The 24,249-nt window shown below is 36.0% G+C and overlaps 1 protein-coding gene across 7 annotated transcripts in view; it reads right to left on the bottom strand.

Annotated features, from left to right (window-relative positions):
• The window catches only part of ZC3H13 (zinc finger CCCH-type containing 13), a 101,190-nt gene that overhangs the window by 6,648 nt on the left and 70,293 nt on the right, over positions 1–24,249 (bottom strand). For 3 of the 7 annotated variants that reach the window (XM_059378290.1, XM_059378291.1, XM_059378296.1), the window contains 8 exons: positions 20,151–20,342; positions 16,008–16,091; positions 15,090–15,657; positions 11,592–11,695; positions 10,054–11,247; positions 8,766–9,287; positions 5,999–6,151; positions 4,752–4,952 (listed from right to left, as the gene is read on the bottom strand). In XM_059378290.1, the coding sequence (XP_059234273.1) occupies positions 4,752–4,952; positions 5,999–6,151; positions 8,766–9,287; positions 10,054–11,247; positions 11,592–11,695; positions 15,090–15,657; positions 16,008–16,091; positions 20,151–20,342 (3,018 nt within the window). The remainder of the gene's footprint in view (positions 1–4,751; positions 4,953–5,998; positions 6,152–8,765; positions 9,288–10,053; positions 11,248–11,591; positions 11,696–15,089; positions 15,658–16,007; positions 16,092–20,150; positions 20,343–24,249) is intronic. The other 4 variants (XM_059378292.1, XM_059378293.1, XM_059378294.1 and 1 more) reach the window with 4 other exon arrangements.

The raw sequence follows: 24,249 nt of genomic DNA, 5'->3' as shown, positions 1-24,249 counted from the left end.
AAAGAAATAGAATCTGAACAGACTGACTGCTAGTAACAAAACTGAGCTGGTAATCAAAAGTTCCCAACAAAAGTTCAGAAGCAGATGGATTCACAGGTGTTCTATCAAAAACTTAAAAAAGAAAAGCTAATAAGTTAATACCCATTCACCTCAAACTATTCCCTAAAACTACTTCACCTCAAACTACTTCCTAAAATAGGAAGGAAAGCTTCCAAACACATTCTATGAGGCCAGCATTACCCTGACACCCAAACCCAAAGACATCACAAAGTAAGAAAACCACAGGCCAATATTTCTGATGAACATTGATGTAAAAACCCTCAACAAAATATTAAGAAAACACATTCAACAGTACATTAAAAGGATCATTTACCAAGATAAAATGGGATTTTTCTGTGGATGCAAGGATGGTTCAATAAGGAGAAGAAAAAGCATTTCTTTGCTTGAGAAATGTTGAGAAAAGTCAACATTTGGGAACATACTTCAACATTAAAAAGGGCAAATAATAAATAAACTCTTAAAAAAAAAAAGGGCATATAAGACAAACCCATTGCTAACCTCATACTCAATGGTGAAAAAAGTGTTCCCTCTAAGATCAGGAATAGCACTCTTGACACTTTAATTCAGCACAGTACTAGAAGTCCTAGCCACAAAAATAAAAGGTGTCCAAATTGGTAGGAAGAAGTAAAACTGCCACTGTTTACATATGGCATAGCACACAGAAAACCCTAAAGACTTTACCAAAAAATTTCTAGAGGTAACAAATTATTTTAGTAAAATTGAAAGATACAAAATTAATATCCAGAAATCAGCTGATTTCTATACACTATAACAAAGTTATAGACAAGGAATGAAGAAAAAAATTTCATTTATAATTGCACCAAAACCAAATAACTGGGAATAAACTTAAACAAGGAGGTTAAAGACCTGTACTCTGAAAACTATAAAACACTGAGGAAAGAAACTGAAGATACAAATGCAAAGACATACCATGCTTGTGGTTTAGAAGAATAGTGTTAAAATAGTCTATACTACCAAAGCAACCTGCAGATTCAATGCAATTTCTATCAAAATACCAATAATGTTCACACAACTAGAACAAATAATCCTAAAATGTGTATGGAACCACCTAAGAGCCCAAATAGCCAAAGTTATCTTGGGGGGAAAAAGAACAATGCTGGAGGGATCACAATCCCAGATATCAACATATACTACAAAGCTACAGATAAATTAATACAGAGAACAAACTCATGGTTGCTGCGGGGTGGGGAGGGAAGGATGGACAATGAGCAAAATGGGTGAGAGGCAGCTTCCAGCTATGGAACAAAGAAACCACTGGGATGAAAGGTACAGCACAGGGGATATGCTGAATAGTATTATAACAGCATATGATGACAGACGGCCGCTACACTTGTGAACAGAGCATAACACAGAATTGTTGTATTGCTATATTGTACAACCGAAACACAATGCCAACCATACTTCAAAAATTTAAAAGGCATTATATTCTCTGAAAGGTCTTGAACATGTAGTTATGTTGCTAGTCTTAAACAAAAGTAAATATTCAGATAGCCTCTTTAAGAGGTAAGACACGTAGCCTTAGGGAGAAAGAATTTAGACTTTGATTGCTGTTCATGACTGGAAAGAAAAGTTCAAGTTAGAAAGTGGAGTTAAATTCAGTATACTGCTTACCCCTGATTATTACATAAAGTTCTAGATTACATTTCACGACTTTATTATAGCAATATTCAAATGCAGTAATACATTTTGTGACCTCTTAAAAAAAAATCAGGAAAGTGACAAGATGTTAGACAACCCGCAAATTTTATCCCAGATTTGGTCACTATTAAAAGCAACATATTAAAATCAGTCATAACACGCCAAGATGGGGAGAAAACACTTAAATATCTCCTTAGCTTTAATGGAAAATAAAGAGGTTAAAATAGACAAAAAATCAAAATAACAGAATAGGGCCAGTTAGGAATCCAAATATATATATAACAGAGTAGTAATTTCAAAGCTAGCATTCTATAAGCTAGCCAGAAGGCCAGAAGTACCAAAAGGTACCAGATACCACTTATATGATATGATCAAATACGTTACTGTTACAGTCCACAAAGGAAAACAGTAATTAACAGCTAGTAAAAACAAAGTAGACATATTTAAGAATGAATGAGACTGCATATTTCACTTTCATTTTCTGAACCACAAAGTACAGTGAGAATAGATAATTAAACGAGTTAGTCTCACCTAATATATCTAGTCAATAGGTTTGTATACCTGTCAGTAGGAACAGAATATAAGAAAAGGGTAAATAAATATAAAGAAAAAACTCAAAACCAGTTTGCAAATGTTGGTGTCTACCAGAATTATCTGAGGAGCTTTCTATAATACAGTGCCAGGGTTCTACCACAGTTATCTACAAAACGTCCAGTTGGACCAGCATACCTAAGTGGAAAAAAGCCGTTACTCAGGTGAATAGTCATAAAACATACTGAGCCAATCAACAACAATCACAAAAAAACCCCCAAAACCCCATAATATTAACTACCCTTCCATTATAATGTAGAAGAAATGTGCACGGAGCCCATTTTATTCCTTGGAAACTAGTCACTATGACAAATTTCTTTTTGTTGAAATCCTTATTTTCTGCTTTTAAAACAATACAAAACACACACTTGCACATGTCCTTAGAAAGTCCAACATGGTTAAACTTCCAGTTTCTTCATGGTTCTCATTGTACTTTTTTTTTTTAAATTAAGTCTTCACCCAACATGGGGCTTGAACTCATGACCTTGAGGATCAAGAGTTGCAGGCTCTACCAACCAGGCGCCCGTACTTGTTTTTAATCTATCACACTATACACAGAAAACCCAGACAAAAGCAATTTAAATTTCAGTATACATGTAAAGTTTCGGTCTTCAACCTTAGAATTTTTTTCAAATTTACATATGATGTAGGGATATACTTTCTTCAGTATTGGGTTACTGAAACAGACTAAATGGGATAGGAAAAAATCAGTTATCAATTATTTTACAAATACCTACTGAAAACCTACTGTGTGTCAGGTACTCTTCTAGGCAATAGCATAATTAGAATGTCTAAAATGATTAGACAAAGAATACAGCAGTAAACAAAGTCCCATCCCTTAGGACACTTCTATTCAGCATCATGTACCAATTCTCTCATTCTCTAAAAAGCTATCACAGCAAAAAAATAGGAGATCTGACTGATAAGCAACAACTAACCCCCTTTTATAATGTATGTCATCAAGTTAGGGTCAAACTGCATTTCTGTAGTTAGCAAAATCATAGGAGCAAACAGCTTCAGAGGTGGGTAAGACCTTAGGGGTTTCGTTCCATCATTTTATACCCATAGGAATTACCTGCTTAAGGTCACAGAGCCAACCAAACAAGGCAGAAAGTGGGGGGCAGGAACCCAAGATTTTGGTCATTTGTCAAGTTAATATACATTCACAATTATAATTTGTTTCATATACATACATTCTGTGTTCATTGGGACATGTCAAAATAAAGTGTTTCAGAGCTTATGCTAACAATCGGGAAAAAAAACCCATGAAACAAAACATTTTCAATTTTAGGAAAAAGCTTAATTTTAAGAATTATTTTACTTTCACAAACATGATATAAAATTAAATGCTGCTTTGATGTTTTTCTCCTTTCCTTCTTTTTACCACCCAGTCATCCCCCTCCTATTAATTATTGATAAGGTAGGAACCAGATAAAACAGAAAAAAATACATAAACTAAATAAAGGAATATCCTAGAAAATAGAAAAAAAATGGTAGAACAGTGAAAAGTTGTTGGCATAAGGTCTAAAATCAATAAAATATTTTCAAAAGAAATAGTAACAGTATTTATTGAGTGTCACTACATATGAGGAATTGCTCAAAGTATTTTCCTCATAATACCTCTTTTTGTTCCTCCTAATGATCTTACGAAGCTGATGGTCTAATTATTCCCAACATACAAATGGTGACACTAACAAGTAGCGATTAAATAATAGCTAATCAGTGGTGAGCGTAGTGAGGAATCCAGACCATCTGGCCTAGACACCACGTTCAAAGTTTTTAATTCCTTTGTTAAAGGCTCAACCTACACATCTGCATTTGGGTAGAACTCTGCATTTCCCAAAGGAAAAGGGTGCCAAGACACCCAACTTACTTAGATATGAAAAATATCTATTCCATTCTTCCAGGCTCTGCTTTGTTTAGTTTTGGGAACACCACTGAGCGCTCTGACATTTGAACTTACCTGTTAAAAAAGTAATTATGGTAAGAAAGATCACTTGGGCTATTTTCGTAACTTTTCTGTGGGTTTTAATTTTCATGGTCAAAATTGCTTTTTAAAATTTCAAAGAAGAGGGGCACGTGGGTGGCTCAGTGGGTTAAAGCCTCTGCCTTCAGCTCAGGTCATGATCCCAGGGTCCCGGGATCGAGCCCCGAGTCGGGATCTCTGCTCAGCGGGGAGCCTGCTTCCCTTTCTCTCTCTGCCTGCCTCTCTGCCTACTTGTGATCTCTCTCTGTCAAATAAATAAATAAAATCTTTTAAAAAAAAATTTCAAAGAAGATTTAAATAAAGAGCATGAGTGAATCCTCAAACAAAACAAAACATGAAACAAAAAAACCCAGTTCCAATATGGTAAGTGCTGCATGAGAACAGAACAGCACCCTTTGCAAAGGCACTTAATTAACAGTTACAGCAGACACTGCACAAAATAAAATGGAATTACCTTTGGGTTTTTCTAAAAGTCTCTGACATGTTTCTTTGACTTTGGTGAAGAGTTCAGAACCTGCCAACTTCTTAGAAATCCCAACTCTTAGCATAACAGCTGCAGGTGTGAATTTTAACAATGCAGCCCCAGGCTCTCGTGGTTCTTTTGGATGCTTTGGCATAAGACCAGACCAATCCACATCTATCACATCTAATGGATCTGTAAAAAGTTAAGAAAAGGATTTTTTTTCCCACACCAAGAAACATTCTTGTTATCTTTAGAGAAACAAAAATTGCAAAACACAGCATTAAATAAGTGCTTTGAACCAAAAATGTTTTATTCTTAAAATGAAAGCTTTCCTATAAAGACAAATATTTAGAATCTAAGGACTTTACAATAAAAAACCTCACCAAAAGAAAATAGGCAAGCAAACAAAAACCCAAACACATTCCTATAAATAACTCAGGCAGCGGCTATTAATACTAAAAACAAATAATCCACCCACTGACAGGGAACAACTGTGAAAAATTAACAAAGTAGTATTCTATTTAGAAGTACCTAATGACATATAATAAAAAAGGTAACAATCATACATACCTTCTACATGAGTAGGAAAAATTACGAAACATAAAAAATTAAGTCAAAATAAAAGTTTAATATTTTACATACCCACACATAGCAAAGAGCCTCATGATGACTTAAAAAAACGTTAAAACAATCAGACTATTTGGGATATTCAACAGGAACATCAATGGGTGTTATTTCATGGTGCAGTCACTAGAATAAGCTCTGGCAATGCATAAAGTATATTATAAGGGAAAATAATTCGGTTCAGAAAACTGACAGGTATACAGATACTGTTCAAATATAATTTCAACGATTGTGAATTTTTGAATGATTGTTTCAAAAATTGGTTTGTGAAACCACAATTTTGAAGCTCTGTACCATATGTCTACCACCTAGAACATTGTTAGGCAATCAGTATTTGGTTAGATTCTAGGTCATGTAATATGAATCTTAACCCGTGGAACGGAATCTTAGAACTTTGCTATTGGGACCCTTTCCAATTTATGGACAATGTCTACTTAAAAATGAGCAGACCATATGGACTATAATTTTCATTTTATTGGCCTTTCAGTCTTAAACATAAAGGGAAAAATTCCAACTGCCTTTCATTAATTCACACAGCATGAAAGGGAACAAAAACTACCTTAAAAATTATCTGACTTATGATATTATGTTCAACCACACTTGTAAATGATTACCTGGCATCTTCTCCTCATCCTGTTGGTCTTCCCTCTTTTCAGCATCACCTGCCAGAATTTCATCTAGCTCATCATCGCTGATTGGCTCATATCCTTCTCCAGCACCAGATCCTAATGAATGTGCATCATCTAACTTGGATTCGTCATCTCCTGCTTTGGAAAGATCAATTTCTTGTCAAAGAGCACATCTAAGGGACATCTAAGTGAAACCAAAGAGCAAACACTAAAAATACCTGAAAAGTTTTTTTTTCCTTAGAAAACTACATTTCTTAATTATTTAAAATACTTAACAATTCAAAAAGAAAAAAACTGAAATTTAACGGCAAGAACACAGTATAACAGCAACATCGAAACAAGTTATAAGAAACAAGTTACAATTAAAATATGACATAAGGTACCACTAATTTATTAATGTTGCTTGCATGTGTCAATTTCTTTTTTTTTTTTTTTAAAGATTTATTTATTTGACAGAGATAGATCACAAGTAGACAGAGAGGTAGGCAGAGAGAGAGGAAGGGAAGCAGGCTCCCCGCCAAGCAGAGAGCCCGATGTGGGACTCGATCCCAGGACCCTGAGATCATGACCTGAGCCGAAGGCAGCGGCTTAACCCACTGAGCCACCCAGGCGCCCCTGCGTGTGTCAATTTCTTATAAACTTCAAGTAAATCCAAATTTACTAACTTCAAAAGGATGCAATAATTTCTTTACCTATATAAGCTCATTAACTCAAAAGACTTGCAGACCTGTTCATAGAATTTAGCTGATGATATGAAGATCTTTACAGCAGTGAGGTAAAAATGTAAAAGTGCCATTAATCTTCTCCCTACCTCCCCATTCATCGTCCCTATTCCAACACAATTTTAAAAAGAATGCTGTAATATAATTTTAAAATATTTTGTTGGTACCACCAGCATTCATTTTATTTACCTTACTTATCTATCTCAACCACATAAGCTAAGCTTTGTCACCTGGTGAGTTAGTTGTGAACTTAAAACTTTCCCAGAACTACACAGTATGCTTAATATTTCTAATCAGCAGTTACCCACATACTTTACTGAGTTTACAACACTAGTTTTCAAAATGCAACACTATGCTTCACAGGTATAAATTTGCAGCAAATAAAATACAGTAAACTATGAGATGTTTCTAGTCATCCCATAATTTTCTATTCTATTAAATTCTTTAATAATCTCCTTATGCCTCCACCAATTTGCTTTTAAGGTAACCAACTTTAATGAGTTCATTATAGAAATATATGTCTAAACATATATGCAAATAACATTTTTATTTTTTCAAGTTTATCCAACTAATTTTCCTACTTTAGGAATAAAATTTTTTATCTCACATTAGGTAATTCACCTATAAATTTTTATGCTATGTTATCTGTGATCACAACCAGTGAATGATATGATGTATCTTAGGGATGAGGGCCACTGACTCCAATCACAAGAGAGCTATTATAATGATTAGTTCAGTTATATTCAATTATACCCCAAGGTTGTACCTCCATTAGTGCCATCACGATTTGAGGCTATTTATGCTCATTATTGAGATGGAACTGTAATGTGAAGAATACTGAGATAAAAATGTTTCTGTTAGGGAGAAAAAGTATCTAACAGATGGTGTACTGGAATATATCTAATCAGTTAACCAAGAAATGGTAAAAAGATGTTTACAGTTCCAAAAGAATATGAATTTTACTCTGGGCCCAATGTTATAATATGGCAAATGAAAAGAACAGTAAAATATTGCCACTTACATACAAGTATCTCATAATTTCTTGAGGGATTGAAATGCAGAGGTTTTATCAGAATGGTATATGCACTGGTACTAGAACTGGACAATCCAAGGAGAAAGAAGTTCCAGGAGAATTTCCAGGGGAGTCATTACTATTGTTAAGCCAGCTTATAATTCACCAATAAGTAAGATGTGTGGTATGTATGCACAGGCAGTACCTATTTTCATTCATCAACCATTTACTGTGTCCTTGTTATAGTCTTGATGATAAAGAAATGAAAAGCTCTGGGTCCCTAACAAAGGAATACAGTATAGTGGGGGAGAAAACCATAGAAAAATTACTGTAATACAGTGTGGGGATGCTATAAAAGCAATACAGACCAGGTGCTCTGAAAAACCCTTAGAGCAGAGAAGGCTTCACAGAGGAAATGACACACAGACTGGGAGTTGATGTCTGAGTAAAAGAAGATAAAAGGGCAAATGTCTACCAACAATGGGAAGAGAGGGGACAAAGATGGCTGGAGTGTAGTGCCTTCAGAGAATTCAGAGGTGTGAGTCAGTCTGTGGTACAGTCTGGGGCTGAAAGAGGAGTAGGGCAGTGGAGAATGATGTTCCCCAATGCTGAGGCTGGCTCTGAGTGGGTCAGAGGGGAAATGCAGCTTTGGGGAATGTGTATAGTTTCATGTATTTGTTCTCAACTGCCCTGGAAAACAGGATCACTAATAGCTATTTAGTCCATCTCTGAACCAAGAAACAACTTCTGTTTGTGATTTTTTTTAAGCATCTAAGAAAAGGAAGTGATACCTAATTTTTTAACACCTCCAGAAACCACATCTAAGTTTCTTTTATTTCATATAGGCTCATTTGAATGAAGTCTATCCTGACAGTACCAATCAGGGGAATGCATTTTTGAAATATCACAGGGCTTTTCCTTATGCATATCAGCAGAACACCTTAAGAAAATGTTTTGTTTCCTATATAAATGGAAAAGGAACAGAGCAGGATAACAGACAAAAACGTGTGGCACTCACCTTCCACACTCTCAGTTCTCTCAGCTTTGTTTATATCTTCAAATCCCTGCACAGATCCTAGATCTTTATCCATTTTTTCCTTATCCGAAGCAAGAGAATCTCGTGAAGTGCCTTCTAGGTCTCTTTCATGTTCACTTTCCAGTTTTATTTCACTGCGTTTAACAGGCTCTATTTGAGAAGAACTCTCAAAAATTCTGTCTCTGTCTCTGTCCCTGTCCCTTTCCACAGAATCAGGAATTAGTCTCTCTCTTTCCCTGTCCAAATCTCTCCTTTTGTCTCGTTCTCTCTCTCGTTCCCGCAATCTATCTCGATCCCTGTTCCGTGGCCAATCTTTATCAGCATCTCGGTCCCATTCTCTCTGTCTTGTATCTCTCCTCTCTCTTTCCCGCTCTCTATCATGCTCATACCGATCACGTTCTTGAAGCCTATCTCTGCTATCAAACGACCCGGATCTTGAATGGACCTGTCGATCCGATTCAGGAGAACTTCTTCTCGAACTATGGCTCCTTGAGTCCTGGCGATCTAAAATAAATATACAAAGAGTTAACATATGAGAAGATAAAACATGCTTCATTGTTGCTACACTTGTGGTGAGCAAAGCATAAGTCAAATCACTCTGTTATATACAACACCTCCAACTAATGCAACATTCTATGTCCACTGTACTTTAAGAGGAAGAAAATGCTTCATATCTTAGGATCTTAGGGTCCTTTAAAGCTTACAATTTGATACTTCTCTATTCCCAATTATACACCGAACTCATTTTAAGGAAAAATTGATCTCTCTCCATTAAAGTGCTAATTAAATATGTAAAAGACAAGGAAACACATTTATTTCCACTATAACCACAAAATATCTTCTAAGAAATATATGCGTAAAATGGGCCAGCATTAACAGAACTGATCACTTCATTATATGATCTCTTCCTATATCCTACCTTATTTTCTGGGGTCAAAAGAAAAAGCACTGGCTGTAGGAAGAAGAGCAGGAAGGTTAAAATTTTAGGCATCAATAAGGGACCTGAATACATAAGCCCTTCCACCAAGATATACTTACTAACATCTTGATGTTAAACTGATGGGCGTCACTCAAAGTATCTCTATTATAACGCTGGTATTAAATGGTAACGTTTTGGTGGCATGCTTAAGCTTTTAAGCTCCTTAAACTTTAAGGCACTGTGTATCATAACCAATTTCGCATTTACTTTATAATCTGCATAAAATATAAAATTACATGTAATATACTAAGACAGGAAACACTTGGCTAGATTATAATTCAATTTTATTACCTGAAGAAGTACTTCGACTGGGTTCTCCACGCTTTAACTGATCAATCCTAGATTTTCTCTCTCCTGTGATTTCCAGACTTTTTGTTTTCTCTCTATCCCTTGAGCCACTATGCAGTACTCTCTTTCGACCACTCTGGTCATCTCCACTTCGATGGGCAGAATCATTGGATGGGGAACGGAGACGACTAGACGTATGACTGCGATTACTCCGATTGCTCCCAAGGCTGCTACTCCTCTTCTGATCCACTGGCTTGCGATGTGGCGCATCTTCTATAGTGACATGAGGTGCCTCTACTTTTTCCGCCCGTGTTCTATGGCATTTTCTATGTGAGTCTTCGTTGGCGGTACTGGGTGTGGCAGAGGCGGCAATGGCGGCGGCAGATGTGCTGAAGGTGGTGGCAGCAGATGCGGAGAGAGTAGCAGGGGCAGTGGTACTGGCAGCAGTGGCTGCAGGAGGAGGAGGAGGAGGAAGAGAAGACGGAGAAGGTGTCCTTCCAGGAGTAGGAGCCCTGGCAGCGTGCTCCGGTTCTGCCCCCTCGGCACGGTCAGGTACATCCTCATCAGACCAGTCACTGAATGCCGTATCTTCTTTTTTCTGAGAATCCTCTAGACTGCCATCCTTACCATTGGAAATTTCAACCAGTTCCTCTCTGGTTGTTATAGGGGGAGTCCGTGGGCCTCTCTTCTTCTTATTCTGCAGTACTGCTTCTTCATCAGAAATATCAGAATCGCCTTTGGATTTTTTACGTTTTTTTTCAATACTTTTCTTCTTCTGTCCTTTTTTTGGTGAAAATACCTGACCATCTTCAGATGCTGTCTCTGTGTTACCCCTTTCTATCCCAACATCGTCCTCTTTCTTTTTCTTAATAGGTTTCTTTTGAATTTTTGCTTTTTTCTTGTTCTCATCATGAGCTCGATCAGATATGTCTCGATCATCAGACGGGTGGTGTCCCATCATGTCTTGTGCACGAGTTCTTGAACTTTCCATAATTTCTATCTGTTCTCTTTGCTTATCTACAGAAGAAACTTTCTCTTTGAGCTCCTGCTCTTCATAGCGCCTTGAACTCTCTTTTCTTTCTAGTTTACGATCTTCCTCTTTCCATCTACCCTGCCTGTCTTCTGTAAGGTGTGATGGACTGAGAGAACGAGACTCTTGAGGTCGTACAACCTGGCTCAAGAGTCTATGTTTTTCATCTATACAAAAAGATGAAAGTAATCACACTTTCACCAGGTAAACAACATGGCATGTTACATAGAAATAATAATAACCCAACCTCTCACTTTTCATTTTAAAACTTTAAAAGTGGCAGTAATTTCACTCACAATAGGGCTTTATTACAAATAGTAGGAGATGACAGTGCCAGCACGATACAGGAACTGTATTTCTAGCATATACTTTAGTCACATGAGATATTCAGAGGCAGCAAAGCAAGAAAAGTTTTAAATCTTACTTCATCATTTTCTACTAATGCCAAAGAATGATCTCATGGTTATAAAAGAAAGTGGATATAGAAACACAGAAAATAGATTCTGCTTACTTTTATCATCTCCGCTGTTGTACGCATCACTGTCGGGAGAATGCTCTCGCCGGCGCTTAGGTGACTGACGAGGGCTAGGACTTCCTTCATTTCTATAACGTTTCCTAAGTTGAACAAATATAATTTATAAACCTCCAGGGGATAAAAAAGTGATTTCTTTACTAGTATTATTTCTTTACTATAACTAGCTATATCATACAAAAAGGTATTCAGCATCTTTTTTTTAAAAGATTTTATTTATTTATTTGACAGAGAGAGATCACAAGTAGACGGAGAGGCAGGCAGAGAGAGAGATAGAGGGAAGCAGGCTCCCCGCTGAGTAGAGAGCCCGACGCAGGACCCGAGACCATGACCTGAGCCAAAGGCAGTGGCTTAACCCACTGAGCCACCCAGGCTCCCCGATATTCAGCATCTTTAATAAAATTCTTCACTTCGTTTGTTAAGACACACAATTGTGGACTTAAAATACACGGCAATAGGTCTTTCTTCATTAAATCACCAGATTTAATTACTACAAGATGGTAACATACAACAGAGGCATTAATAATATACTAATGCACCCTTGACTAAAACTTACTCATTAATTTTAATTTTTATGATAAAGAAATATTTTATATTGGGAAGCCAAATGAGAAAATTTAGTATTTGCTTTGGAGTCAAAAAAGACATGAATTTAAGTTAGTTATATAATACACCGAGTGTCAGTCACGTTGTGGGTATACTGGAAAAATTGGTTCCTTCCCTCTTCTTAGAACAAAAATCACTTGTTTGGTGGCAAGTTAATAAAATAATTCATATGTTCACTGTATTTCTAGGTCTTTAGGGTTAAACCTTAAATGACTAGTCATTAATATCTCTGGTACTTAAATTATTCTAGTGTTTTCCTATTTATTCATTAAATTTTGGCCAGTTTTTTATTAACTTTGTTTATAAATACTATGGTTAAAAGTGGCAAAAACACTGCAGTACACCTATGTCCTTGACAGCTCATTTATACAGATGAGTAACCAGGTGGAAAAAAGGAGATTAGTATGATAACTTACAGGCACAAGCTCATACAATTATCTATCTGAAACTCCTCATCATTAGGCCATCTATCTCTCCATTCTTTGAATCTGGGCTGGCCCACTGACTTGCTATGACAAGAGCATTGTGGTGAAAGAACATTGTGTAAGTTTGGAAAGTCAGGACTCAGGCAACAAGACTTCTGCTTTTGCCCTCTGAGTATGTTACCATCATTATATGCAGAGTTTAGACTACTGGAAGATGAAAGGTCATGTGGAGGAGAAAAAGAGATGCCCTAACCTAACAGGCAGTACCAAGAGATAAGACTGGGGCCATTTTGGGTCATCCAGACCCAGCTGAACTACCAGACTGACTAGAAACCTGAGTGATCCCAAGTAAGATCAGCAGAAGCACTTTGCTGAGCCCAGCCAAAAGTGTTAATCTATATGATTATGAGCAGGTAAATTGTTGTTGCTTTAAACTAACTTTCTGTGTGGTTTGATACACAGCAAGAGATAACTGATATATGAGAATGAAGTGAATAATTAAAATATACAAAAAAGAACTTTAACTTCAAGGAAATAGTTATAGAAACAAAATTAAGAGTAAAATAAATAGTATGGCAATTCAGCAAATAAAACCTATATAATAGTGGTTAAAGAAGTTCTGGATAAATTCAACTACTGAGATGACAATATAATTTTTTAAAAGATTTTATTTATTTGACACACAGAGATCACAAGTAGGCAGAGAGGCAGGCAGAGAGAGAGAAGAGGAAGCAGGCTCCCCGTTGAGCAGAGAGCTGGATGTGGGGCTCAATCCCAGGACCCTGGGATCATGACCTGAGCTGAAGCCTTAACCCACTAAGCCACCCAGGCGCCCCTGAGAGGACAATATAATTGATAAAAATATCAAGATACTAGTCTCAGATAGCTAGTTATTGTTTTAGAGCTGTTTGACTCCCAAGTTTCTGGGGTTCTTGTAATGTTTGGATTGCCCAGTGGCAAAGAACCAGAGCAAACTTTTCACTGTAAGCAGAGATCAGAATCATGAAAAAATGAAATCAAAGCACAGGACTGGATAATAATAGTAAGTAACAAAGATTTCAGAATTTCGATCTTAGCTTAAGGACCTGGTCAGAGAAGAGAAATAATATGTATTGTGTGCCTACATGTTAAGGATACTAGCTGAATTTTATGTTAATGTAAGATTTTTTTTTTTAAACATGGGGAAAGGGAAGCCAGTGGGTGAACTATAGAAAACCCTGGCTGCAGCATTAAGGGAAGTCAAGATCTAACAGAAGAAGCCTCCACTTCTGTGCTATGTTCTTTGTCTATAACCATAATCTCCAATAGCAATGATGAAAAAAACTTAAAGCAGGGAGCTGTATTCACCATGATTCAAATAAGCTAGAGGCAGAAGCAGTGGATATACAAATTATTTGTTTGTTTTAGCAAACTTAAAAAAAAAAGGGCAGTTAACTCCAACAAAGTTGGCTTTATGTCCATAAAACCTCAAAATTGACGGAGTCCAAAATTCTCATGGCTACAGTGACTGACTTAGCTCCCTCGTCTACTCCTCAACTAATGAGAGCCCCAACATATAGAGAAGGCTGTGAAGATGATAGGCATACACTCAAGCCATCTTAGCCATCATTTGGAGAAAATCTTTCTGAAACTGGAACTCACACAGAAGAAAACAGTGGAGAGATGGAGAGACAGCATTCCTAATACTTTGTTTGAAAGTCTGAATACAGTCACATCAGAACAAATGAACACCGACCATGGACTTCCCAGATACCTGAGCAAATAAATTCTTTTTGTCTTAAAAAAAAAAAAAAAGACAAGTGGGAAAAAAGAAAGAAAAGAAAAACTGTCCTCAGATATTTGCAATAATAACACCACATCTTATGATCCCAATAATGTACTATAACTCCATAGCTCAAGAGAGGACAACTCCTCTCTCTCATCTTCTGGCCATGTAGTGGCTGCAGGGCTTCCTTCAGTTTTAAGACACTGTGAATGCTTCCGGGGCTGGGGGTAATGACTCCAGACTTGTAAGTACACAAAACTCATGAAGGATTATTAGGAATAGCATAGGTAATACCTTTTGGTGACTGGTCAACTCCATGAACTAGTTATAAAGTGGATATGATGAGGTGTAGTGTATTGGTTCTATCACTTATAGTTGGATTCCTTAACAAATCTATAGAAGCTGAATAAGCCAATACGTCATTAAAAATGGCACAGTAAATAAGAATGGTTAATTATATCCATGGCTACAGAAATAGGATGAGAAAGTGTTTCTTTCCCTAGACAATTCAAAAAGACTTTAAACACCAAATATACATAATAAAATTAAAATACAGGAAAATGTAGAGAGGAAAAAGAATTATTATAAGGACATTAGGGGCACACTAAAAAGCATTAAATGAAACTTTTTAACTCTTTACTGAAATGGAACTTTAAAAAACGGATTCATTCTCATTCTTACTTTGACTTTCTCTCTTCGTGTCCATCTCGGGGATTCCTGTCTTCTCTGGCATCTTCTCGCTTCTCTCGGCGGTCATCTCGTCCTTTATCTTTGTCTTCCCAATCCCTCTGCCGCTCTCGTTCTTTATCCCTTTCTCTTGCTCGCTCTCGTTCCCGCTCTCGCTCTCGTTCCCTCTCCCGCTCTCGCTCTCGCTCTCGCTCTCTCTCCCGTTCTTCTCTCTCTCGCTCCCGCTCTTTTTCCCTATCTCGCTCCCTCTCTCTCTCCCTGTCTCGGTCATGGTCACGATCTCGCTCTCTTTCACGGTCCCTCTCCTTTTCTCTTTCTCTTTCTCTCTCCCGCTCCCTAGCACGCTCTCTTTCCAGCTCTCTCTCCTTCTCTCTTTCCCGATCCCGCTCACGCTCCCTCTCCCTCTCCCGCTCTCTGTCTCGCTCTCGCTCCCTCTCTCTTTCTCTGGCCCTTTCATCTCTTCTATCCTCCACTCTGTCTACTCTTCGTTCCTCTCTTCTTTCATCACGCTCAAGCTCGTCATTCCTTCCCTGATGTCGAATTGGTGAGCTTGGTCTTTGATCTACAATGAAAATCAAGTTTTGTCAGTGATTAATTTGACAGATAACCTATTGGTAAGACAATATGGCAAATCTTAAATTTTATCTGTGTATAGGGTCACACTGGCAGCAAATATAAATCAGGTACTATATTTACGTTTAAGTTAATCATCCAAATAATCACCCCTAGATGTTTACAAATTTTTTTTTCTTAAAGGTAAGTTTTATTTGCCCTCTAACTAACGTGTTTTCTGTTCCCCATCAACCCCCCTCCCACCTCCCACTGATCCACCTTTGATCTTTCTCTGCATGCTCCCTACCCTACCTCCAGCCCACTGCTCCAACCCCACTTTCTGCCATCTCTACCCTTCACCTCTGATCTTCTCTGTCCCCCCAGCAGGACCTGAGAACACTGGTGGCAAAGGATAGGGGCAGCAGGAGGTGTAGAACATAGGAGCTGAAGGAAAAAAAAAATTTCCCTCGTAAGTCACACCTCTAATTTCAGGCCAAAATATATACATATCAAAGTGCAGCTACTATGTGAGGAAAATATAGTAGAACAAAACATCTGTCAATAATTGTTGCTGCAATATCAATTTATCATAAACTAGAATATTAAGGGTACTGATGCTTAGCAATCTTGAAGTAATCAAATGTAAAGTGTTTCATATTAGTGATATATATTTATAATAAATTAAAAGTTTTATTTAATCATATTACTCATCACTCAGATGAAGAGCTGTTTTCTTAAAAATGTTAAACTGATCATCTCATCACATTTTATATAAATATATTTTTTTCAATACATGAATCATATAAACACAGCGAAAATGAATACATGCTGCCCAAATGCCCAGTTGAGAAGGAAATTAGTCTGGGACCAGAAAAATGTATTAAAAGATGGGATTGACTTTTCCACAGAATTAACCATTTTTGAAAATAGTTCACTGTGGTAGGATCTAGGCTACTTATATGAAGTTTCTATTTCCATATTATGTAATAATGTTTATGGGTTAGTCATAAACCTATATTGTATGGGTTACATTATGGTCAATAGCTTTTCAAGTGGAATATCTAATACCAGCTTATTAAAAGCAGAATAACTTAAGGATGTTTCCAGGGAAGGGATCAATCGTTATAGTAATTTGAATTTCCTATCTTATCACAGATGAAAAAGGCAAGACTTAATGCATATTTACTCTTTAGAGGTTACTTATCAATACAAAAGTTCATAGAATTTTAAAGCTAAAACAAAACAAAATCTTATCTGGCTGTTTCTTAAAAACACAGAAATTATGGTCCAGAAGTTGACTGGCCAAAGCCACAGAGATGGCAGATTTATTAGGACATTGGGACTAGAAGTCAGTTTCTCCTAAACCCTTTTTTATTTTTGCTGAAACCAACTTAAATTTAAAATGGTTCTATTGTTCACTTTTGATTCCCCAAATGCTACATATTTATGGTCTTAGATTGTCTGAGTTCCAGGTTGAGGGGTCATACTAATGTCACAATGATTACAGAACCTGAAATTCAATACTGCAGCATGTAGTAATTCATTCTTGAAATTTCTGATTACAGTCATGTCAGGGAATAAACTTTTTTACTTACACTTCTTATGACAGATAAAAATTCTATTTTCCCCAACCCAAAAGACAATGTCTCTTACTTCAAAGAAAATGGAGAGGATATAAGAACATCAGTTTAATGTGTCCGAAATTTTTTTCTATCTTTTCCCCAAAATATGTTCTTCAAAGATGCTTTTCTCTTAATATTATTTCCTTATCTTAATGAATGACATACCCATTCATGAAAGCTGGAGAGCTCTGAGCTATCCATCAATTTCACTCTCAAAATATTTCTTAATCCATTTCCTCTCTCCATCCCTACAGTTAGTATTCTTAACAGACTCTGATCACCTCTTCCTAGATGTCTATGTCATCAACAGTCTAACTGGTTGGTATCATTGTCTTCAGTCCTTCCCCAGACTTACTTATACTTTTTCCATGAAAACTTTATTTTTTCCAACTGCTTTTCCCTGCCTACAAGGCAACCAATCAAAAATTTTTAGCCTGGTTTATTAGACTATTTAGAACCTGGTCTATAGTCTCTCACCAGTCCTTTTTCCCAGTTTCTTTCCTTCCCTACCTATTATGGCATACCTCTACTCCCAACACCATAACTCATTACTACTCTAAGCATATGTTTCTTTTAGTCCTGCGTGTCAGCACATGCTACCCCTTTTCCCTGCAAAGTGTTCTTCCATTGTCCTTCTAGCAAACTCTTTAGGGAAGCTCTCCTGATCTCAGAACCCTGTCTGCTCCTCTGTCATCTCACAGAACTTCATACAGTAGTAACATTAATCACACTCCAATTGTCTCTGTGTATACTAATCAGCCTGTTAAGAAATAAAGGGAAGACTGAAATTCCTGAGCACAGAACAAGGTGCTTGCACACATCCCTACCTTCAACCTCTATCAATCTGCCTATTGCTCACCGTACTCTGGTCACATTGGCCTTCTTCTAAACTCTAGGACATAGTATTTCTTATCTCAGAGAATTGGCACATACTCTTCCCTCTGCATGGAGTGTTTTTACCCTCAATCTTCACAATGCTAGTTTCTTCTCTTTCATTTATGCTTCTGCATAAATGTCATCTTTCAAATTTTTATACACAGTCTATCTAAAAAAGGTTCCTCTCTTATCCTTAATTTCTATCTGGGCACATTCTTTGTGTCCTTGATTGTACTGAACAGTCATTTTTCTTTTTGGGTGTTTTAAGGGGAGGTATCTTCCCTCCCATTAAGTTCTATAAGCACAAGAACTACAGTACTTCAAGAACCTAGCAAAATGCATGAGTACTCAATAAACGTTGTGGAATATACTGGTAACCTCAAATATATAGTTCTGTTTCAATCATACAACTGATATTTATTGAAGTAGCTATAGTAAAGTAAAGCAGAAAGAGGACAGAACTTGCAGTCAGAAGATCTGAGTTTGAATTCCAGCTCTGGAACTTACTTCTCTGTAACACTGGAAAAATCACTATCCTTCTCCTAGCCCAAATCTCTTAAGTTATGAAATGTGAATTCTCTTGTCGTCATACCAACACTCACAGGAATATTATAAAGATAAAAGGATTTTAAAGGATATTTTATATATATATTCCCAGACTTATATCTTTTACTATATTAAGTCTGCTAATACATAAAAAGCAACTATCAAAGTTCCCAGAAACTTAATACACGTATGGTTGAGAACTAAATACAAGACTGAAACCAAATGTTGCTACTGAATTCAGGAATAAGATGAAAAAGCCTGAGCTAGGATATCCAACTAGGAAAAAAAAGAGAGAGAGAGAGAGAGAGAGAAGAGACATTAAAAAAAGCACAGCATTACAAGGACAAAATGTTAGATTAAGGAGAGGTGAATCAGCGTTAGGTAAGATATAATTTCAGGTATCAACACACAACATATAAATTCCAGCCTCATTTGTAACTAAGGAAATCATACACATCTTTTAACACAAATCCATTAGGTTTACCCTACCAAACTCAACTCAACCAAGTCTAATCTCATCTATACTACTGAAGTACCTGGTGTCTTAATGACCTCCTTCTCTCATTACTGCCCATATCAACACACACACTGTTACCCTCGTGATTCCGCCCACTATGAAACATCATTATTCAATTTCCTACCCAGTCAAGTTTCGTACTATATTAATCTCAGCATTATAGCAAACGTTACTTTAGTAACCAGCCAAAGTTAGTTAGAGCTTCATAAGATCTTAAAGAGTTTAAAGGCCCTAATACAGATGGATAATAAAAGCTTGTTAAAGAAACTGCTTATAAACCCTTTTTAAATGACTTCGAGTAATCTTGCTTCAAAACTGATTTAAGAGAGTGTATCTAACAGAGTAGAATCTAATACATTAACCAAAAATGTTTAGTTTAAGATACACAAGAATATAAAATTAGCTAAACTATTGTAAATTCTCAAGAAGGAACATGCATATAAAATGTTTCCTCAGATCACCCCCAACCCTACCATCATCAATTTTTTTCCCCTTTGTTCTTCTGACAGCTCTTATAAGACTCGGTATATTATCAAAGTTAGTGAGTGAGTGGCCAGGATACTCAGGTGGGAAATCATCTCCTCAATCAGAAATGCCTAGAATGGGCACCCAAGCATCTACATTCCTTAAAGGGTTGTAAGCTATTTGGTTAAGGTGAGAGACATAAAGTAGGGCACGTAGGTTCTTGCAGTATGCAAGTACTTATTACACCTCAGTACCCACCATGCTGCCAAACAGGTCCTTTGGTAGCTAGCTATTTACACACTCTCTCTTAAACTAAGTAAACAAGGAAGATTACATGAGTAAATATAATAGTTTCAAATGTATCAACAAGCAAAAGTCTTAATAGATGTATTAAAAAGTAAACTAATAAATGGTTTTTAAAAGACAATTCTCTCAAACACTGTTGGCCATTATTGAATAATAAGCGATTTGACAAACCTCTCTCTCTGTTGTCGCGACGGTCTCTCTCTCCATGTCTTCTCTCAAAGGAAGAATCCCTTGCTTGGTCTCTGTTGTCTCTTTCAGGATATCTGTCTCTTTCAGGATAGCTACTCCGAGTTTCCCAGCTGTCATGATAGTTGCTACTACTACTGTGACTATCAATTTGAGAACCTCTTGTGCCTCGACTTCCTAAACAAAGGATATTCACACAAATGTTTAAACATATATACTTTATTACACAAGTTTCATCAGTAACAAACTTTCTTCCCCAAAACACACAAATAAAGAAGGTGTGTTAGTGTTTCAAAGTATGGTAATCATTGTAGAAAAGAATATTAAATGTTGGATCAGAACACCGAAGTTGTCTAATGATGGGCTAGGGTAAGCTAAGTCCCAGTTTTTTCCTATCAATAAAAAAAGGCTTAATGGAATCATAAAGCAAGAAGACTCATTTCAGTTAACCCAAACCCAACAAAACAAAAAATGAAAACTATCTGTTCACACCTAATTCACAGAAATAACATGAAAATAATGAAAAAGTGGATATATATTATGGCTTTGATTACAATTTATAGCAAAAACATTCTAATACAGAACCAAGGTACTTTGTGGACATTAAGTGGTGCCTGAAAATTTTCATTAAAAAATGTGGGAAATGAATGTTCATAGTAGCTTCATTTGTAAAAGCCAAAACCTGGAAAGTACCCAAATGTCTTTCAATGGTGAATGGTTAAACTGTGGTATCCCCCGACTGGGAAATACTACAAGGAACGAACTATTAATACATGTAACAACTTGGATGAACCTCAAGGAAATTATGCTGAGTGAAAAAGCCAATCTCAACAGGATATATACAGCATGGTTCCATTATGAAGCATTTATGGAATAACAATTATAAGATGGAAGACATATTAGTGGTTGCCAGGGGTTTGAGTGCAGCTACAAAGGGGTAACACAAGGAGTCCTGTGATACACAAGTGAGCATCCTGACTGTGGTAATGATAATCCAAAGCTACACACCCATGATTGGAAAACAGTACAGCAGTTTCTCAAAAAAATGAAAAATAGAACCACATATGATTCAGTTATACCACTTCTGGGTATATATCCAAAGGAATTGAAATCAGGATCTGGAAGAGAGAGCCCATGTCACAGCAGTATTATTTAAAATAGCCAAGACAAGGAGGCAACCCTGTGATAGATAAATGGATAAAGAAAATGTGGTATATACATATAACAGAATATTATTCATCCTTAAAAAAAAAAAAAAGGAAATCCTGCCATTTGAGACAACATAGCAACATAGATGAACCTGGAGGACATTATGTTGAGTGAGAGAAGTCACACACAGAAAGACAAATACTACATGGTGCAACTTATATGTGGAATCTAAAATAGTCCAAACTCTTAGAAATAGAGAACAGAATGGTTAACTGCCAAGGGCTGGAAGTAGAAGGAGATGGAGAGGTGTTAGTCAAAGGGTACAAAGTTTCAGTTGTAGAAGATGAATAAGACTTAGAGCTCTACAGTACAGTACAGTGCCTACAATTAATAATACTGTCCTGGAAAGTAAAAAATTTGATAAGAGGGTAGATGTTATATTAAGCATTCTCATTACACACATACAAAATAGTAAAGACAGAGCAAAAGGAAACTTGTGCAGACAATGGATATGTTAATGGCATAGATAGTAGTGATGGATTCGTGAGCACATATCTCCAAGCTGTATATGCTTTTTGTATGTCAATCATATCTCAGTAAAGTGGCTTAAAAAAATGCAGAACTACACATACTCACAATACATAACAGGCTTTGAGCCTTCAAAGATTAGAGAAAAATTCTAAATACTGTTAACAATGTATTTTAATAGTCAAAATATCTGTATAATTAAAGACCACAAGGAAGAAATTTAAAACATTTTTTAAAAACTAGAAATGAGCTAAATATAATATCTAGGAATGAGTAAATTAAATAATAGCTTAGATGCTGCTAAGAGATACATGGGGCGGGGGGGAAGAAAAGGAAAAAAAAAGGTATGTCTGAGGAAATGACCCAAGAAACAAAAGAGAGATGAAAAATCTGAAAGTTAAGAATCAGAGAAGATACAATAAGAAGATTCAACATATGTCTAACCTATGCTGTTTAGAGTCACATTTAAAACAAAAAGATACAGCAAGGCGAAAAGGATGAAAAAAGATACTTATCAAATACAAACCAAAGGAAATGTTAGTAAAATAACCTTCAAAACAAAAAGCACTATTAGAGATAAAGAGGGTCATTCTGCAGTGGTAAAAGGAATAATCTGCCTTTATAACTAACAGCGAAGTCTTTTAAAATATTCAAAGCAAAAATTGATCAAATTATATGAAATCAACAAATTCACAATAACAGTGGAAGATTTAACTCACTTCTCTGTAATGTTAGAAAAGGCAGACTAAAAATAATTATATATTTGAAACCATGGTTAACAAGCTTGACATGAGACACCCTTTGCATCCAACTATTAAAAGCACACACAGAACATTTATGTAAATTTCTGAGCCACAGCTTAGAGTCTTGACAAATATAGATGTCAAAGAGTCGACTTTAAAGTCTTCTCTGACAACAATTAAAATTAAGGAAGGGGATTCATTTTAAAAAGTTATGATTGGAAATTTAAAGTCATATTTCTACCTAATTCATGAATCAAGAAAGAAATCATATTAAAACTTACAAAGTGTTTAGAATGGTTACTAATAAAATTACCACACATTTCACAACAAAGTAAAACTTAAGAGCAGAAATTAATAGAACAAAAGAGATACAAAGGAATATAAACCAAAGATTAGTTATTTGAAAAGACTCAAAACAGACACATCTCTGGCAATATTGAGCAAGAAAAATAAGGGGATATAGTTAAAGATATAAAAGAGATTTAAAAAAGCAAATTTTGGAACATCTTTGTATCAAAAATTTGAAAACAAATTTCCGGGAAAAACAAAACACTGCTTTAAGAAAAAAAAAAAAAAACAAAAAAAACAAACCCAAATCTGTAACTATTACAACAATCTAAATCTATTAACTCTTAATGAGAAAACTCAACTGATAGTAGAAGCTATAGCCATCAGAAAAATAGGAAACGCTTAACAAATGTTAAATTGTCGAAGAATAGATAACTAGTCATATATAAATTGTTCCAGAGGAAAAAAGAAGCAACACTACCTAACACATTTTGTATGTCTAGTATAACTTTGATGCCCAAGCCAAACAAGAACATAAAAAATGAAATACGCAGTGGCATGCAGAATTGGTTCACAGTGGCTTGAAAGAGCCAATTGTGTATATCTCTTTTCATGTCAGTAGCTGAAAATCTGATATGGCAAGAGTATTTATACCATGGAAACTGGCAAAAGCTAAAAAGTTAGGACTTCTGAAGAGTTCGTTAAATATTTACCATTATGTCACTAATATTATGTAATCTCCATTGAAAACACAGATGTTTCATTCAATATCACAGTTTAACCTAATCTAGAACTTTAAAAAAATGAAAAAAATTCCATTCATCTTAGAAATGCCTGGATAGTTCTAAATTTTAAAGAAATACATAACATAAGTAAAAAGGTTAAAGAGACCAACTATGACCTTCTCAGTATACAAAAAAAATGGTCATGATACAAGTTGTTAGCCAAACTGGGGAGATTAGGGGACATCTGTAACACAATAAAAAAATCTGCTAAAAATCTACAAACATACTGCTTAATGGTAAAAGGCCAAAAATAACACTTTAAAATCTGGAACAGAGCAAAGAAGCCTATTTTTAAAATGCACTTACAGTCAACACTATATTTAAAGATCAGCAGGTTATTGACAGTAAATAAATAAATAAGAGCCAAATCTGTTCCCAGACATAAATGTTTAAGAGAATCCAATTAGATCTCCTACAAAAATACAGCGACATAATAATGTAAGATTAATATACAAGTATCAATTCTCATTTCCATATACCAACAGTAAGTGGTAGAAAATAAAATACTTTAAAAAGAAATTATTTAGTGACACAGAGTTATTCACTAAGCACTGTTCAAAAACAAAGACTGGAATAATAGGGGAGGTCCTA

This window comes from Mustela nigripes, chromosome 15 (assembly GCF_022355385.1).
Source record: "Mustela nigripes isolate SB6536 chromosome 15, MUSNIG.SB6536, whole genome shotgun sequence".
Taxonomy (NCBI): domain Eukaryota; kingdom Metazoa; phylum Chordata; class Mammalia; order Carnivora; family Mustelidae; genus Mustela; species Mustela nigripes.
Note: the sequence above shows the minus strand (reverse complement) of the source record. Positions and strands in the feature narration are given on the sequence as shown.